The sequence below is a fragment of the Paramormyrops kingsleyae genome, chromosome 14 (genome assembly GCF_048594095.1).
Source record: "Paramormyrops kingsleyae isolate MSU_618 chromosome 14, PKINGS_0.4, whole genome shotgun sequence".
NCBI lineage: Eukaryota > Metazoa > Chordata > Actinopteri > Osteoglossiformes > Mormyridae > Paramormyrops > Paramormyrops kingsleyae.
In genome coordinates, this window is record NC_132810.1 from 21,223,728 (window position 1) to 21,243,405 (window position 19,678).

The 19,678-nt window shown below is 40.6% G+C and overlaps 1 protein-coding gene across 1 annotated transcript; it reads left to right on the forward strand.

Moving 5' to 3' along the window:
- The first annotated feature begins 3,587 nt into the window (after positions 1-3,587).
- LOC111857978 (gamma-aminobutyric acid receptor subunit rho-1-like) lies at positions 3,588-14,995 on the forward strand. Its single transcript, XM_023839310.2, has 10 exons — positions 3,588-3,931; positions 10,356-10,406; positions 10,565-10,671; positions 11,075-11,142; positions 11,469-11,692; positions 12,951-13,033; positions 13,128-13,268; positions 13,379-13,531; positions 13,754-13,950; positions 14,677-14,995. The coding sequence occupies exons 1-10, from the start codon at positions 3,807-3,809 to the stop codon at positions 14,953-14,955; spliced, it is 1,428 nt and encodes a 475-aa protein (XP_023695078.2). The 5' UTR covers positions 3,588-3,806; the 3' UTR covers positions 14,956-14,995.
- The last annotated feature ends 4,683 nt before the right edge of the window (positions 14,996-19,678 follow it).

Genomic DNA, 19,678 nt, shown 5'->3' on the forward strand with positions numbered 1-19,678 from the left:
TCAGTAACTGTTTTGTAGTTTCGTTTTTCTAGTTCATTGGATTCAAGTTTGAATCATCAAACCCAAAGCTCACCAAGGCTAAAATAAAAAATATCATTCATTAATGCAGCTCTCTTACTATACAGAGGAAAGTTTCTCCCACATCTGAGAAACCAATGAAGAAACTGCACTTGGCTTCTTTGTAACTTCCTGGACAGTGGTGATAGCATATATCATTTGGCAGTTTTGGTAACACTTTCCCTGAGGGGACCCCACTAATATAGTATATATTACTTATGTACTGATTAACTACAAACTAAGTTTTAGTTACATACTGATCTCATGTTCGTTCATCATTAATGAATCATGATATGTCTTTATCAAGCAGTTACTATATTTGTTACTATATCTCTTAATTCTGTAAATCTTTGTGAACTACTGAAGGAACTACAGAAGGAACAAGTCATGAATAACACGTGAAATATTGATCTCATGTTTGTTCATCATTAATAGATTGTGATCTTTTATCCCAAGCAGCTACTATATTTACTATTTCTGTTAATTTGGTAAATCATTGTGAACTACTGAAAGAACTACTAAGAAACTACTGAAGGAGCAAGTAACGAATAACGCAAGTGAAATACTGATCTCGTTTTTGTTCATTATTAATAAATCATGATGCATCTTGTATTTCATTTAACTGCTATATTTGTTCTTGATTTGTACTTCAGTAGTGACTGAGTTACTAGTAAGTATTTGTGCCCCATCAAGTAAAGTGTTACTAATTTTATTTATTTGTGGATTACAAGGTCCAGTGAAAGTGTCAGACATTTTCAGATGCAACTGTGAGTTACAGGAAATACTGTATCTGGACAATTAATCACTATGTCCTACTTATCATCATCAGAAAAGCAAATTTCTATCAGCTTGTTCATCTTTCTGATCTTGAAATTGTAAAAATCTTCTAAATGGTAAAAAATAATCAACTGCAAGATGTGCAAAACAACATCGTACTTTAAAATCTGCGTAGACATCACTGCACATTTTTATAATAAAATACTACATTTGGCAGGCTGAACTGGGTTAATTTTGAGTGCTAAGTTAATGTGTTGGTTACAGTCTCTGAAATACCACTGAACAATATGGGTACCCTAAAGAAATTTTAGAGCTACTTTATAAAAATATATAAAAGGAACTTCATCTCTATAGGCAAAAAAATGATTTTTTAATACACTTCATTCTGCAGTAAAATTATACTTAATAATGATTGTGGTAAGATTGTGCTTAATTCATTCAAACATTATCAGGTTATTATAAACATACCATTATTGAGGTTTTATAACTTAAAACTTCTTGCTTCCAGAATTCTTATAGCTAAACATGAGAACATTAGCACTGGTTGGCTTGTATAGTAATAAAGGGTCATATTTAATCTGTATTAACCTCTATCACTACTGCTAGCTGTTTATGCGGGTTTTCGTTTGCAAATTTGATGGTGTCTCCATTGTCTCCACCGGATGTTTCAATTCAGCAGCACAGGTTGCAGTGTGGTCTGCTTTACTGGGGCTTCCTGGATTACATTCTTATCTTTGTGCAGATATTATGGATCTGGGGGGGGTCCATTTTCAGCACTTAAAAGCAGCCGGAAATGTCGCAAGCATAGAGTTTAATCCCCTATCAAAGGGATTAGCTGCCCATTCTCACCCATTTTCTTGTGATTTCACCAGAATTATTTTACATTCTAACATGAAAGTGTTCCAACGTCAAAATGGGCGATGAGTACAGGTGTGTCATCCTTCCAACCAATTATCATGAATATGGTTTCTGACAAAGAAAATACAGATGAATCACTAATGAGCAGGTACAAAATTTATGTAATGTTTATTTTGTTGTATCCTGCGGTTCATACTCAATTTAAAATTCAGGGAGTGTATAGGGAGTGTTTATCGTAATGTCAAATTCAGTGTTTCCATCACAGCATTTGTACAGCTGCAAATCCTAACCTATATATCCTGTACATCCTAGTCTGTAAAAAATGACAAAATTTCTATTAATTTCTCATGAACACAATTTATACAATGTATAAATATATGGTTTTAAACTTTTAACTTAATATTATTATTGCTTGTCACATAAATAAATGATACTTGTAGATAAAACCAGACCAGGTTATCTAAAAAATATGCAAATGACCCTGTTCTCACTAGAAGGACCTACAGTATGTATTTCGCTGTGCATTTATGTTTGTGCAATCACAAGAGAGATCGTATGACCTGCATGGCCTTTGGGTCTGTTTTTCATGTTTTTTTAATATCACTGTTTGTCATTCCTCAAACAGGTCACAGAGTAAATGAATCTCAATGTGCGAGCCAGAAATATCAAGGGCAAACATACGCGATGCCGCTGAAAGGGCGCTTTTATAATTCTGACTTTCAGGTACTGTAGCTAACCTGTGATGATGAATTTATAATCAGCAGCTTTCTTCACCAGGAAAAATGAAAGAGAGGAAAATGGAAACCGCCACAATTTCCAAAACATATCTCTCCAAAATGGACACTGGGTGACAATTTGGCCAATTTGGAGGCTATTTTGCATTGCAGTACTGAGTTTTAAAAGAATGTTGTAAGAAAAGCCACACAGCATGGAAGACTCCATTCAAAACAATTTAAGCTGCTAAACACTGCATATTCCGTTGAAATATTTCACCTCTAACAATTATGGATAATTTTGAAGCACTCATCTATAATAATGCAGTACAAAGCATCCTTAATTCTCATACTGACCATTATAATGCATTATGAAGGAATAAATAGCGCATTATAGATCAGAGCTTCATAGAGTGTTCATAATGCACGATAAACATGGCTATAATGTATTATGCCTTTTTATAAGTATTTATAGTCTCGTTTATAATACTTGCATTGAAAGTATCTGTAATGCATTTATATGATTGCTTCAAGTAAAGTGTTACCCAATTTTGCTTTAACCTATATAACAGGAACATTATGGCTTCCATTCATGGTCACTGGTCACTGTTTTGCAGGTATCAGGTGCTATACCAATATCTCTATGTCCACAGGGCTAAAATCCATAATGTGATACAACCCATCCTACATAGGCAGCCACTAATCCTTAGTCAGTGGTGTTTCAACACCATCTTAACAGAAATATCACTGGCTGGTCAACACCACTCACAACACTAGTGATAACACATAGAATTACGCATAGGATAAAACTTCTGTAAAGAAGCATTAGAATTGCTATTCAATCAGTTTCTCTGTGCGAGGAGTCGGCAGTTCCCCATCTCATTAGGGAATATGATACTGGCGAGAATTTTATACATTTCTAGCAGCTAGTTGTGTCCTTTGTGGGACAGCAAACCATCCGCTTGCAATCTTTTAAACATTCTCATCCTTTAAATACATTGCTGCTATTCTTGTTGCTGGCATAATTTTATTGTATTATTTATTAGGATACTTGGCAGCTCATTATTCAAGCGATGCATTTATTTATAAAACCTGACTGTGAAATCTGCAAAACGCTCAGCGATGTTTATTTTACGTTTAACCCAGAGAATAAGAAATGTGTCATTATGAGAAGTGGTCTGATGCACATCCACCACAGTCGAAAGATCACATTTGCGCCATCTGACTCTGGAGGATTTAGGGTTTTAGACCAAATTGCTTTTTCCTACAGTGGAGATTAAGTGGCATGTGCTTGTACGTAGCTACGCGCATTTCCCAAACCAGAAGTGGATATATGTCCCAGACAAAAGAAAACGTCTTATACGTATTTTAAAGCCAGAATCTGAATTTTTAAATAGTCTCATGATTTTGACTGGGTGCACCATGTGGAGGGATGCCTTACTGCTGACCTGTATCTGGTTAGTGGGAGTTGCTGGAAGATCTACCAGAAACGGAGGACACACGCTCGAAACTTATCGGCAAACAAGGTAGGGTTTTATAACCGTAACCCTTTTGTGGCCGAAATAAAACTGCACTGAAAACGTCACCGTGTATTATTTCAGTATGCTAGAAAGGGCATTCAAATGGAGTGTCTGCTCCATTTCTGCGCTCTCAATATGATGTATTATTCGCTTTTGACGCAAGTATGACCTATAGCTGATTATAACTATACGTGTATGTCTTTATCCTAAAAGAGAAGACATCCATCTTTCTGCGACGGAAGTTTTGCTTGTAGTAAAACATTTTTAATTATACGCTTTATTATACGTTTGTCAGGGTCAGCACCAGTTTGTCCCAGTCTTTCGTGTCCCTTCCCCATTTGGCCGGCAGGTGTCGCTGGCCATCCTGTCCTCCCTGTTGTCAGCCTTTGTGTTTTCCCCAGCTCCTCTGTCTCAATGAGTTGAGCATGCAGCTACCTGTTAACTGCTCTGTTGTGTGTTCGAATCCCACCTCCTCTGTTTTTGTATTTTGTTGCCTAGAGTTTCATTGGTATCAGTTTTCCTAGTTCCTGTGATTTTGTGGTTTCCTGTTTTGGTTTCTTGCTTTGTGCCTTGGTTGTGTTTTACCTGTCTTTCTTATTTCCCCAGTATTAGATTCTGTTTCTGTCAGTTTTAGTTTCCCTGTGATTTCCCAGTTTCCTTGAGTTAATAATTAATTTCACCTGTTGCCTGTTTTCTTGCGGCAGTCCTTGTGTGTTCTCCCTGATTGGTTAATTGTTTAATGTTTCACTCCTGCTGTGTTGTTACCGTATTTCTGTATTTAAGTCCCTGCCTTAGTTCAGTTCCTCAGTGGTTCATTGTATGCCAGTGATGTGGCTGGTCAGTTGTGTATTCCAGAGTGTTAGAAATTACCTGGTGTTTTATTTTTGTACTTTGTCCTCTGCCTGCCTTTTTGTAGTTAGTCTTTGTTTTTCCTATTTTGTTTTCTTTGATCCCTTGAGGTCTGTTCTGTTTTGTAGTGTTTTCAGCTTTGTTAATAAAGCCCTGTGTTCCCTGAGCTGCCAGAGGTTTGTCCACCTCCTTCTTCCCAGCCTGCACCATGCCAGGCTCCTGTGCCTGAACCCCCTGAATCCTTGACAGCATTGCTGCTGCTATTATTATTTATTACAAAACTGTTCCATTCATTTCCATATGTGTGCATCAGATTATTTTGACCAATCAAGGATCTGCAAAACAGTAATCACCATCAGACTAAGCTTGACATTTGAAATCTAATTTATGTAGCATTTTAATAATTATAATTTTTATGAACGAAGCGCATCTCAGAGAATTTGCAGTCAGGAAAAGTGATCAGTCTTTTTTTTTGTTGTTTTTTTAGTATAATGAACGCCGCAGGTCTTTCAGAGCCAGTAGTCTCATTAAAACTACATCATTAAATTCAATTTCAAACGTCATTCTTATTCTAGTACATTGAATAAGCACCGCAGTACAATTCTGGGAATTGAGTAAAGAAGCATTAGAATTGTTTGGATGATTGGTGTGCTTCGTGACGTGTGAACAGAAATGTGTAGCAATTTTATCTGTACTAAAACTTTGTCTTTCCTTGCACATCTTTCAATTAAATTTGCTATTAACCGAGTGGTAGGACCACTGCTGGTAGTGAAATGTTATCTTCACACGGTTCCTCTCCGGCCTCCACTTGCAGGAAGCAGGAACTCTGTTGCTCAGGGCCGTATAGTCAGTGGTACAAACAAAGATGTTCTGCTGTCTGTTTTCCTGAGGACAGACATGACTGAGGGGATGCATCTAGCAGGCAGATTAACAGGCAGGGGACCATGGCAGCCGCAGTCAGTAGCTCATTCTCTGGAAAATTTTAAATAACCCTTAGCCCTGGGCACTGCAAAATCATGTCTGCCTGCCTCTCTGTCTCTCTTACTCAGATGTCATGAACCACTTGGGTTTTTTACATTAAAAGAAATGATTCATACTCCTTATCTAAATGGACTCAGACAATCGTTCCATGTAACACGGGGTTGTCATTTGCATATTTAGTTTTAAAGGGTTTTCTTTTTTTTATGAAATTGCTCACATTTCAAAGAGCTCCTGAAATGTTCTTTTATTTTTCCATCCATTTTCTATAACTTCTTAATCAGTTCAGGGTCAGAGTCAACCAGGAGCTTATCCCACGGACCACAGGGCATGAGGAAGGGGGGGACACTGGATGGGGTGACGGGGCATCATGTGACACGCACACACCCACTAATGGCAGTTAGGGCACACCAGTGTCCCTAAACTCCTGGGGAGAATCCCAGATGTGGGATCATGAATGGAGTCAAGTTCACAAGATTTTTAAGACTTTTTTGGACTTTGAGATAAAACACCGACACAAATTATCCAGTGTGGCAAAAAAAATAACCTTGGAGATGTTCTCATAACTGAAGATGAGACTTATTGTTCGTAAATGGTAACACTTTAAAAGACCGTAAAGGACTCTGTATGAGGAAGAGTTGGGTTTTTGGGTGGGTCAGTAAAATGGTTGTGTTGGAAAACAAGAGATGTCATGATTTTTGTGCATAAATGGTTTTTTCATTTACCAAACAAACAGAACAAAAAGCTGGAACAAAAACGTAGATAGTTCGCCAAATATGCTCTGCGATGGATTCAGCCAAAGAAGGATAAAAGCCTCCTTCATCTTCTTTTGTGCCGATGAGCCAACAGCAGCCTTGCCTAGCTTCTCTCTGCATGTTTATTGTGTTTGTCTAACGTTTTCAAATCTTCTGTTAATTTGTACTTCTGCCTGCCAGTTTTGCTTTTTCTTTTATTCTTTGTGCTTGCTGATTTTGCTGCATTGGCAGGACAGTGCTTGTTCTGGCACACTGATGACAGACACAGATCATATGAGTAGTGTGTGTTGCATACCCTCAGTTAACAACTAGGGACCAAGTATTAAATTTCCGCTGAATCACAAAAGACAGCTTAAATAGGGTTGTGACTTTTTTTTTCTGCTATAACCTAGGCAGTGTTTCGAAACCTGATCCTCGGTGAGCCCCAGACAATCCACTTTTTCGCTCCTTCCCAGCTCCTGGAGGGTGCAGTGATGCGGATTGTCTGGCAGGGAGCGGGGAAGGAGCAAAAATGTGGATTTGCTGGGAGTCTTCAAGGATGGGGATGAGAGATACTAACCTAGAGAACTGCCTACAATCTGACTGTAAACCTTGTTTGTGCCAAATAAAAACTGTTGAATCCTTGAAGTCCCTAAATTTTTATCAGCGGCTTGCTGTAGAATGCAAAGTAAAAATTGAATCTAAGGTATAGTAAACACAGACATTAGGTTGATATCCATCCATTTCCATTTTTCATGCATTTTCTGTAATCACTTGTCCAACTCAAGGTCACCGGGGGATCTTGAGCATATGGTAGAGTTTGATGATGAATTAATAATTGCATTGTATTCCCTGGGACAGAAACATTACATGGATGAATATCAACACCTAGTTTCATTTTGAGTCAAATTGCCCCAAAAATGAAGCAGCAGTACTGTGTTGAAAGAAAAAAAACTAAGGCTGTCGAAGACACTTGGTTTTGTGAACAAAGTAACTGTAAAATTATTGGATGGATTGTTTTCTTTGCAGACACATTGTGTGATATTTTGAGACAGATTGCACCAAAACTAAAGAAGCTAAAGTGATAGCACAGTGATAGCGAAGAAAAGGGGGTTTCAGATGTTTGATTTGTAACTGTGACAACTCAAAAAGTATTTGTCAGATCGTTTTCAACCTTTGCAGACACATTTCAAGGGTGAAGATCTGAACCTGGTCAAATTTCGAGACAAATTATCCCAAAATTGAAGCATAGGTGCATAGTGGTGGCAAAGGGCAGCCTCAGGAACTTGACTTGTCAGCAAGGTAACAAAAAATGTCAAAAAATGTCATCTGCACATACTTTGCCTGTGCCTGAATACTATGGGTTTTACGGTAGTAAATTAATTTGTTCAAATCAAGATAAGGCATAATATGTCTATGGTGGAATTTAAAGGTTAGGCTGAGGAACAGCTAACGGCTTTGTCCCCTCCACCGTGGGCCTACTTTAGGATTCATTTCCCCCCTCCCTTCACACACTACTGGGTACCTCGGCTGAACACTGTTCAATGTGTATCTCCAGCTTGCACTATGTTTCACCAAGAAAAAAATAATCTTCATGACAATCACTTTTTATTGGTGTGAAACCACAAAATGCTCATAAAAATAAGGTGCATCTCCTAATTTCAGTTCCTCAACGGTATACGGCTCTGGTCAAAAACGTGAAACAGCGCCACCCGAACCACGGTGAAACAGAGAATTTCAGTGAAACAAGCTTCACCCCAGTCGATATTTTCCCCCATTAGTTTCAATATAAATCATCTCAGACCTCCGCGGCTGGTGGATTTTCCAAGTTCAATGGACTCTTGTGGCAAATAAGTCCCACCCGTGAAACAAGTAACTGCCTACTGTGATAGGGTAGTTGACCGCTTCAGTATGATTGATTCAACACTGTGGCCAATCACTGCCAATCATGTACTGAGCACCTGACCTTGAGTGTAAGGGCAGCTTGAAAGCTTCATAAATAACAAAAATTTTCAAATTTTTCAAGCTATGGTATTTTTCTGTGAATTAGAGGGATTTGTGACTTTAGGTGTCTTGTCTATGTGAGATTTGTTTTATTATTCATAATAAGTGCTTGTTCACTAAATGAATGGAGCGGCCTATAATGTGAGGCGGCTTATCGTTGGGGAAATACGACAGCTACCTTTTTGCCTGTTATTTCCATAGCTGCTAGCTCCTGTGCGAGATGGATCCACTCACCAACACTTTGGGAGACGAACGGAATAACATTGTTGATCGCATCTTACAGGATTCTTTCCAGTCTTTTCCTTATGAGAAATTATGTGTGAAGGCAGAGGGAATAGGTTAGATGTGTTTTCTTGGGATTTAGCAATATTGTAAATTATGTATTGGTGAAATAAACATCACTATTACTTATTTGTAAGATATGTACAATAATATACACATTTTTATATTTTGTGGTGATTTAATACTATGAGGGTAGAGCAGGAGGAAGAAGGTGTGAGGCAGCAATAGTGAATGTTAGGGTGGTTCTTTCTCTGTAGTAGTAGTATAGGCTCTGTATTGTTTTGTAATATTAGGGTTAATGTGTGTGTCCTGGTGATTGTTGTATGGCTTTGTCAGCTTCATGACAAAGGGGGGGCAAGGCAAGGTGCGGAGTTTGTTTTGTTTCACCAAAAATTTTGACCAGGAGCCACCACTGCTTTGCAGCTAAAACTGCTGTCACTCTTCTGGGGAGGCCTTCCACAAGTTTATGGAGTGTGTCTGTGGGGATTTTTGCCAGAAGAGCATTTGCGAGGTCCGGCACTGAGTTTGGACGTGAAGTCCAGGCTCGCAATCTCCATTCTAGTCAATCCCAAAGGTGTTCAATGGGGGCCAGTCAAGTTCTTCTACATCAAACTCACCTAACCATGTCTTTATGGATCTTCCTTTGCGCAGTGAGGCACAGTCAAGCTAGAACAGAAAAAGGCCATCTCCAAACTCTTCCCACAAAGTTTGAGATGTAGAACTGTCCAAAATGTCTTGGTATGCTGAAGCATTAGGATTTCCCTTCACTGGAACTAAGGGGCCAAGCCCAACCCCTGAAGAACAACCCCATACCATTATCCCTCCTCCACCAAACTTTACAGTTGGCACAATGCAGTCAGGCAGGTAATGTTTTCCTGGCATCTGCCAAACACAGACTCATTCATCAGACTGGCAGACAGAGAAGCGTGATTTGTCACTCCATCCAACACATAGCACTGCGCTGTGAGGCTTGCATGCAGCTGCTGAGCCATGGAAGTCTATCCAGCTGGGCTTAATGCCCGAGGAAGTTTGAAACTCTGTAGTCATTAAGTCAAGAAAGTACTGGTGACTTTTACGCACTATGCACCTCAGCACCCCACTGACACTTCATGGCTGCGTTTCTGTCCTCCATAAACACTTCCACTTCACAATAGTACCACTTACACGACTGTGGAGTACCTAGCAGGGAAGAAACTTCACAAACTGACCTGTTGCAAAGGTGGCATCCTATGACAGTTCCACGCCTGAATTCACGGAGCTCCTCAGAACGACCTATTCTTTCACAAATATTTGTAAACCTGACTGCATGGTTAGGTGCTTGATTTTATGCACCTGTAGCAATGGGTCTGAATGAAACACCTGAATTCAGTGACTAAGAGGTGTGTCCCAATACTTTTGTCCATTTAGTGCACACCGGCCAGCATTTCTAGAAATTGTAGAAGGTGGTGGATGTGGCAGGAGTAGGGATTCGTGGAGGGGTTGGCAGAGTTGTCTGGGGAATAGATTTTTGTCGTTCCACACAGCACAAAGCATCATTTCTTGTTTAGAAGGGCCGTTTACGTTTTGTTGCTTTAAACATGCAGATCGAGGAGACAAAGTGTACAGCTGGAGCTAGAAAACCACAAATCTGGCAGGTAAGTGGATGTCAGGAAAGGTTGCTGTAATTGTAATGCTCTGAATCATCAGCAGGAGGGCATAATTGTCATGAAGGCTGTAAATATAATTATGGTTAAATCTGTCTTGTCTTAAATCATCAACGGTTTATGAGAAATGCCTTTTTCATACCTCACAGTCCTATCCTGAGGAGGAGTCTGGATTTGACAAAAACCTCTGTGATGAAGTCAGAGCAGCTCCTGAGGATAGATGACCATGACTTTACAATGAGACCTGGGTTTGGAGGTGAGGTCATATCACTCTTAGTTTCTTTGATTGTTTTTTTAGTTAAAAGCTTGTCTAGATTGGCATTTCCCATTTATTTGGCATTTGTATAACTTTAAACATGACTTAAAGTTGTACATCACTTAAGGATATGCAGATTTTCATTTTACAATTTTTTAATTAGAAACTTGTTTGGGCTGGCATTTTACTTTTATGTGACATTTTTCGAACTTTTCTTTTGCTACGCAGGACTGAATATTCTTTTAAACTTTAAAAGAGCATTTTGTGACCTGATTACATTGTACAAGTTAATGTTGGCTGTACAGCATAAATGTCTCTTTGAGAGAATTTTTGACCTTTTATCTTTTTAAATGCTGACGTCTTAGCCTTAGAATCTAAATAGCATTTATTCATCCTACTGTAGGGCCTGCAATTCCAGTTGGGGTAGATGTTCAAGTTGAAAGCCTTGACACAATTTCTGAAGTTGACATGGTAAGCGTTTTGACTATCTTGCTGTAATTATCAGGAATTTTGGAAATGTCATCTAGTAACATAACTTAAGAATATTTTATTTCTTTTTTATAAAGGAAAATGATCATATTTTAATAGGAACAAAGCTTTAAGATGGGAATGACCTGCCCGGTCCCATGGTGGCTCATTGGGTAGCACTGTTATCTCACACCTACGGGGTTGGGGGTTTAAATCTCTTCTTGGAATCAATAAAATTCTTCTTATCTAAAATATTTTTTAGTGTGCAGTTTGGTATTAGTTTAATCGCCACCAGGGGGCAGCAAAACAATAACGGAGATGTGTTTCAGGACTTCACCATGACCCTGTATCTGAGGCACTACTGGCAGGACGAGCGTCTCTCCTTCCCGAGCACCACCAACCAGAGCATGACGTTTGACAGCCGGCTGGTGAAGAAGATCTGGGTGCCTGACATGTTCTTCGTCCACTCTAAGAGGTCTTTTATCCACGACACAACCACTGATAACGTCATGCTCCGTGTGTTTCCAGATGGAAACGTGCTCTACAGTTTAAGGTAACCGCTAGCCAATGCCCAGTCAGATGGCAAAAGATAATGAGACACACTGTCACGTTCGTCTCTCCATTTTAAATCCATTTTGTTACGGGTTGCAGCAGACGGCCCAGTCTTATCTTACATACTGTGACATATAAACATATTATAAACTTAATAAACCTGCCCTGTAGAGTAAGTCTTCAGGCTAATTAGGTCTTGTTACTATTACATCAGTATTATTATAATCGCAAATCCAGAACCATGCCACTTACTGGAGGCTTCAGGGCCGACCCTGATACACTGGGGGGGCATCGTATCTCCCAACTGGCCTGGGAATACCTCAGCATTGGCCATGGAAATATATATATATATATATATACACACACACACAAAATCCTGTAATCATATCTTTTTGGGGACCGCTCATTCATTTCTATGGGAAAAATGCTAATGCTAACTATGACAACGTTAACCCCTGGCCACCCCGAATAATAACCATAAGTAAGCAAACAAAATACAAGAGTCTTTGCATTTTTAGGTTTTTTCATTACATTTTTCATATATATATGTGTGTGTGTCTGTGTTTGTGTGTGTTATCACACACACACACACATATATACATTGCCGCAGAGATTTTCATTGTGTCATCGTGTGTTGTAACAATACAGTCGAGGAGATCACATTTCTCGTGTGTGGACGAGGACAACCCACCTGTGTTTTTGGGAGACTGGCCAAGGAAAGTGTTGGAGGCTGGCGCGCGGGATTTTATGACGCGGCCGCGGACAGGGAAATGTACTGCGGCGGAGTCAAATGAACAAGCAGCTTCGCAAGCCCCCGCATAGATTTCTGGCCAGACAAGACAACCGAAGAACAGCAAAAAATACATAAAAAATCAAGAAAACACTCTCAATCTAAGATTTTAATCTGTGAAAACCCAAATCCAGCATGTGCTGCGGATTGGTACATCTTGGGTGCTTTCCTGTGCTCCTGCTTTTAACTGATGATGGTCACTTTCTGTGACACTCTGTTTATGATCCAAGTTGGATCCCAACAATATGCTCAAGCATTTTGTCTGCCTTGGCAAAAAATATATGCAATTGGAAAATGTCTTTGTTTGAGATCTCCTAAAAACCACGCTGAAAAAAAGAAGAAAAGTTACTATATGCTTTAATATGTACGTTTTGGTGGGATTTTTGTAAAACTGTGGAGCTGCTTCCATTTGGTTCCAACATATCAGAAACTCACTGTACTGGTTGCTGATATCACTGTGTTTTCAAAGGATCACGGTCACCTCCATGTGCAACATGGACCTCAGTCGATTTCCTTTGGACACGCAAACATGTTCCCTGGAGATCGAAAGCTGTGAGTCTCTCCTGACCACCACATTCTGTCCTTTTCATCACGTTGCATCCACCCAACTTCTGCTGAAACGTTCCCTCTTGGGTTTTTTGTTTAGATGCATACACCGACGACGACCTCATGCTGTACTGGAAGAAGGGTAATGAATCCCTCAAGACCGATGACAGAATATCGCTATCCCAGTTCCTCATCCAGAAGTTCCACACAACCACTAAACTTGCATTTTACAGCAGCACAGGTACCGAGGAACTGCTGTTCCCATCTGGTGATGCACCTAGAAGTTACTTTGCTGAAATCTGAAATGCATGCATTAGAGCGACGAGCTCCTCTGTTTCTCCTTCCTTCCAGGCTGGTATAATCGACTCTACATCCACTTCACTCTCCGTCGGCACATCTTCTTCTTCCTGCTGCAGACCTACTTCCCAGCCACGCTGATGGTCATGCTCTCCTGGGTGTCCTTCTGGATAGACCGCAGGGCGGTACCTGCCAGGGTGCCGTTAGGTCAGTAGGTCCTTCAAGAGTCCATAGAACACATGCCTGACTTTCCAGGAGAACTGCTTTTCTACAACTTCAGTCTTACATACCCCTCCTCTCCATCTACACACATAGCTTTCATGTTATTGACTGTATTTTCATAAAGGGCTATGTTTTCTTTTTCTGTCAAAGGAACTAAAGATGTTTCAGTGAATCAAGGGATTCCCCGTACTCTTTGATTGTCTCCAGGTATCACCACTGTGCTCACCATGTCCACCATCATCACCGGAGTCAACGCCTCAATGCCCAGGGTCTCCTATATCAAAGCTGTAGATGTTTACCTCTGGGTCAGCTTCGTGTTCGTCTTTCTATCTGTGATAGAATACGCCGCCGTCAACTACCTGACCACGGTTCAGGAACGTAAAGAACGGAAGCTACGAGACAGGGTAAAAAAGCTCTAAGATGTATATGATGTGCTTTTCTTGCCCATTGTCCATCATAAATTGGAAAGTATATATATGCTACCTGTAGTTAATGGCCCCTAAGCAGACCATAGCCAGTGCTGTGCAAAAAAGTCTTAGACAGTCAAATATAACGAGGTTTAAGAGATCTTCTTGATGTAAAACCACAATATGTCTGTCAGTGTGTCAGCTTAGACATTTCAAAAGCTCTTCTAACACCACCGCAATATTTGTGGCAACAATCCCATACGCCTGTATATTTTTTGACTCAACTAGTACTCCACCTGATATGACTAATCAATTCCTCATAGGATTTTTAAATTAATTAAGTGAATTATTTAAGTAAGCTGGTTGTGAAATGTAATGACTACATAGAATGGCTGGGGTGCCCCTAGGGAGAGGTTTGGTAACTAGCCATCCAACAAGACATCAGTAACTTTTTGGAGAACAGAAGAAATTCTTACTAGCTTTTATTGCTATTATATATGTTGTAATGTTAAATGGAGTTTCTTTCTGAGCAAATATACACTTACTACCCAGATAAATAGCCTTAAACATTTTCTGTGACTGCTGAAGACAGTACTGAACATGAAGATATCACGAATAACTGGAAATACAGCACTAAGGAGAATAAAGGTCATGTAGACTCGCTTGCATGCATTGACAGATCGCCCCCTTGCTTTCATAGTTGTCTATTTTCTCTTGCTTTAGCTGCCTTGCACCTGTGGCATTTCCCACCCCGACCCTGTGATGCTGAGCGCTGGCTACAGTGACATTGACATCGACGCCACTGGGAACTATGGTGACGGACAGGAGAGGACTTTAGCGCACCTGGTGCTGAGTGACGGACAGACCAGGGCCCAGGTGAAGACATCTTGGGGCTATATGAGTATGTGGATTGACACACACGCCATTGATAAGTACTCCAGGGTCATCTTCCCCGGTGCGTACGCCCTCTTTAACGTCATCTATTGGTCGATCTACTCTTAGCGCCCTCCTCGTACAGTGGGAGAGGCGTCGTCATGTGTCACGTGTCACGTGTCCTTGCATTCTATGGAAGGAATACAACGACTTCTCTGATCGTTTCCTTGGATGCTGGGCCCAAGCATTCATTTGATTGTGTGGGTGCAGAATATAGCTTACGGCATGAAAACATCGCTAAGGAAACGCAAGAATGAACATAATGGATGCCATCATTCACATGATCTCTCAGATGGATACATGCTTTGGATTTAGGAGTGTTCAAAAGAATCCCTACTCATGTGGATACATTTTTTGAAATGTGCATGAATAAATGATGGAATTGCTCAGTCTGGCAGCGTGCCACATCATGCCCAATGTTTGAACTTATTTTCACAGGTTTTTCCAAACCCAAGGGAAATATTAAAGTGATAAATACGTATCGGTCACTACCATTTTTTCAATGTTATATCTAAATTTGAATAATGATAAGCAAATCGTCTACCAGATAGACATTGTTTTATTAGAAATAAAATGTTTTGCTTATATTATCATATTATCTTGACATTATTATATATTATTTTGACATTTTATGAATACTTATCTCACTGTGTACTTACCTTTTACACCTTTTAACATTAGTGGAATATTGTGCGATCGCAGAGTCATCGAGTCAAAAGCTTTTTGTAACCGAAATGTCAACGAAAGCGCTTTGTTTTTCACAGATACTCAAAATGCCATGTGGTGAAGGGTTTGTGTAGGCTGCTGTCCTTTATATTTCAATGGCACCCTGACCATAGTCATGGCTGGATATGGTGGGGGGGGAGGTTGGTGTACTACAGATTCCAGCCTAAGTCTTCTGCAGTTTGGTTTTCCATTGAAATACTAATTGTGCATGGGGAATAGACTACATTTTCTTTAATTCTCCATCTCCTCAGAGGTGTTTAAAAAATTTATGATTATAGCATGCATCTATTTAGTAGATTCTTTTGTTAACTGGAACATTATAAGAAAGCCTGTTCTTCCTCTTGTGTGAATAGTGATGAAAATTCAGCCTGTTCAAGGTTGCTTAAGACTACACAGTGTACACAGTATACCCTGAAAAGACATGCCAAGGTACAATAAAACAAAACGGCTATTCAGTCTCTTGCAGACGTTGACTATGGAACTGTTGGTATGCATTTTGTACACTGTCAAGTCAAGTCATGTGTTTTTATGTCTTCATATAATAAAAAGGTGACTTGGTGATTCAGTGAGCTGCGCTGTGTCCTCACACAGTCAAGGCTGTGGGCTTGATTCCAGCTGTGTGCGTGTGGAGTTTGCATATTTTTCCCCAGTTTGCTTAGATTTCTTCTCTCCAGCCAGAATCATGCGATTTAGGGGAATTAATGTCTCAGATCGTCCATCGTGTGTGAGTTTGTGTGTGTTCTGTGATAGACTAGCATGCCTGCCAAAATATCCCCGCCTTGTCTCCTGTTCTCCTTGGGTTAGACTCTAGGCTAACAGCAGCCATGTATTAGATAAGAGGTGATAGAAGATGGATAGATTTAATAAACAGTAGTACCTGTAGCCAAAGCTTCTATTCAGGCTTACATTCACATTGAATCCAGGATTACATTTGTCAAATGCCTTTCTCAGGAAACGCTAGATGGCACCATGGTAACTTAATGTGGAAGATCGATTCTGCTACTGAGAGACCCAAGTGCCTGAAAGTGGCTGTGACTTTGGCTGCACATGCCCCGCTGTATCAGACAGGAGCTGAGAATGATACTGTTTTCCCACTGAGTCGTGCTGTAACCCCTCGCATCTCCCCGGCACATTACAGTTTGTATGACAGATATTCCAAAGGTAAGGCATGCGGTGATGTCACCCTCACACCAAGCAAGCAGAGTGTGGCACGCTGGAAAAGGCTCAGATAGGTCTGCATAATAATGGCAGAAAGTTACAACTGCTCTTTGGCTGACTGTCAGTCTCCTGGGCCCATCAGTTAAATGAGGTCCATTTGAATTACAGGAAATGCTGTTGCTGGGCTTTCAGGCAGAGCAAGGAGGCCTATTCTTGACTCGAATATCACTCATGTCAATTTGGCTCTTGAACTGTATTGTGTTACTAGGTCTGTTGTTGGCTGGCGGACGAAAAACCTCATAACGCCCTTATCGTCCGTTTCCATCTCTGACGCTCATCTGCTTTTATGTCCTAATATTCCTCCAAAAGTCTTGATTGCAAAAGGACCCGTAGAGACCTCTGATTATTTTGTGTGTTTATTACCCCTTGCCGGATTACGTGACGGAAACAGGTGTCACTGCTTACGATGTATTTGTTTCATACAGAACGCTGTCGGATTAAAGCCCGGAAACAGGTGTTCTCTGCTTATGATTAGCTTCTCATGAACACGAGCGATTTATCATCTCGGCTCTGGTGTGCGCTGGATGGTGTGTGGGTGTACATGTGTAAGTGGACATTTCATCCCTTCCAGTTCTACACTCTGGCAGTTTGCTGGCGTTTTTTTTTCACACAGGGAACAGGCTGCGTCTGAGTCTTCCGCTCATGAAGAATTTTTTTTTTCTTGCCTTTTATGTGTCAGTTGCTGTCAGAATCTTCGCCCTCTGATCACTGGAACGGAGAGTATATTGCATGCTAATTCTTGGCTAAATAATGACTTTTTTATTATGTCAGAAAAGGTGAAATTCTAATAAGATTTCGTCAGCTCTGTCAGCACTCATTTCCTTGTCATAAATATATATATATATATAATCAGTCAATAAATCATTCCCCCCTTTTTAAATATTGTTGGCACGCAGAACACAGTCTTTTATTACTTAAAGGCAAAATTGCGAGAATTAATGCCCTGCTGTTGTTGTCATATTTTATGCTGGATAATATTAGTGTCCAGACATATTGTTCATACGACCAATATTATTTATTTAATAACTAACCTGAGACTGTCTGTACTTTCATCTGCTGAAAGGTCGCCCTACCTTCTGTCCCTACTAGTCCCGTTAAAATGATTCCTTCAGCTATGGAAACATACTGCATGCTAGCACCCATGTATTAAAGGAAAACGACGTCAGCTCTTATTTTAACTGTTATTTTGGACATTAGATAGTCAAAATTCTCCTTAGCAGTTTAAAAAATGGGGAAAAAGGTATTTTCTGTTTATAATAATCCAGGACTGCATGTTTTTTTTTTGAGACTTGCATTCAGGGGAGGACTGGTCATCTTGCAACATAGGTATTTTCAAGGTGGGCTGACCAAATTTGGGGACCCTGACCCAGTAAGGAAAATGTATTGTTGTCATCATCAGCTACCCTACCCGCTCGGGACCCCTCCTCCAATTCCTGGGCCGATTTTTAATCCCAGCCCAGTCCTGCCTGCATCTGGCAAAGACAGGGGTGTCATGTTGAATATGACCCGATTATTCCCCCTGCACATCCCAGCTTTCACTCATCCCCCTGAATATAACCGGCCTGTTACACCCTTGTCACCCAAAACACATGAATTTAGCGAGCTTCATCCCCAGCCAATTCTTCCATGCCATTCTGCACAGATGGGATGCAGAAGACCAGACCCTTTTGGAACCTTAAATCACATACTTCATTTGTTCTCCGTGCAGCTTTAGCATTTTAATGAATGCAAGGGATTTTAAAATGTTTTCCCTTAATGACTCATCTGCTAAGATGTCTGCATGGTCCGCAGGTAGTACACCAGTGCTGCGTCACAATCAGGTAACTGGGCAAGGTCTGTGTCTTGAGCATCATGGGTTTGCTCAGCCAGTATTTTGCTTCTGTGTTTGTGGTGTCGCTTAGCCGGAATCCCGCAGCAGGCCTACAGTTTGCTGTTGTGTTCTTGTGTGTCACCTCCATGTTCTGTTTCCTGTTCCGGGTTATCCAATATCCCGCATTTTAGTTTGCTTTTCCTGCACCTCATCCCAGCACCGCAGATCCAGTTAACACACTGGTTTTAAGGTCTGCTGCCCACTGGTCCAAGCCAGTGATTCCAAATATGGTCCTCGGGAACCCGCAGATAGTTCATGTTTTTGCTCCCTCCCAGTTTGTAACCAGACAGTCCACATTTTTGAGACCTGGAGCAAAAATGTGAACTGTCTGTGGGTCCCAGAGGACAAGGTTGGGAAACGGTCTCAGGGGCTATAAAGTAGAAAAACTGGCATTGTAGATGGATGGTCCGGTTCTGGGTGCTCTGTTTTGGATTCTCTTGCTTGTGAAAGTCAATAAACATGTTTTAACCAAGCTTGGATGTAAATGCTGAATCTACAAATTTGACAATCCCACCGTCTGCAGGTTAGAGGACCTCTTTTTGAAATTAAGGTGTCATCACTGGGCTCCCCATCAAGTTTTGTCGATTTCAGTTTTAGTCCTTTTGTAACCCAAAACGGAATAATAGGGAGTTCATCATCTGGCATTGTATTTCACTGCGCTTCCATTCAAAACCTGCAGCACAAGTGCTGCTGTTCCTCACAGCGACTTAAACGAAAACGAATGGAAATAACTGCCAACCGTCATCAGTGGCTGGTGGAGATCACTTTTAAATTCTCATACCCGGCCACCCGAAGGTGATCCGATCATTCAGTTCAAAACTCCCGCCAATCTCTGCTCCAAAAAAACAAAAGAATCTTAAAAAACTCAAAGTATCCATTGATGCTCCCGCTCTCCCTGCTGGCTCAAGCGACCAAAGCGGACTGGACTTCTCTCCCGACGGATGTGACACTGCCGGTCCCCCCATGTAATTGGACCCG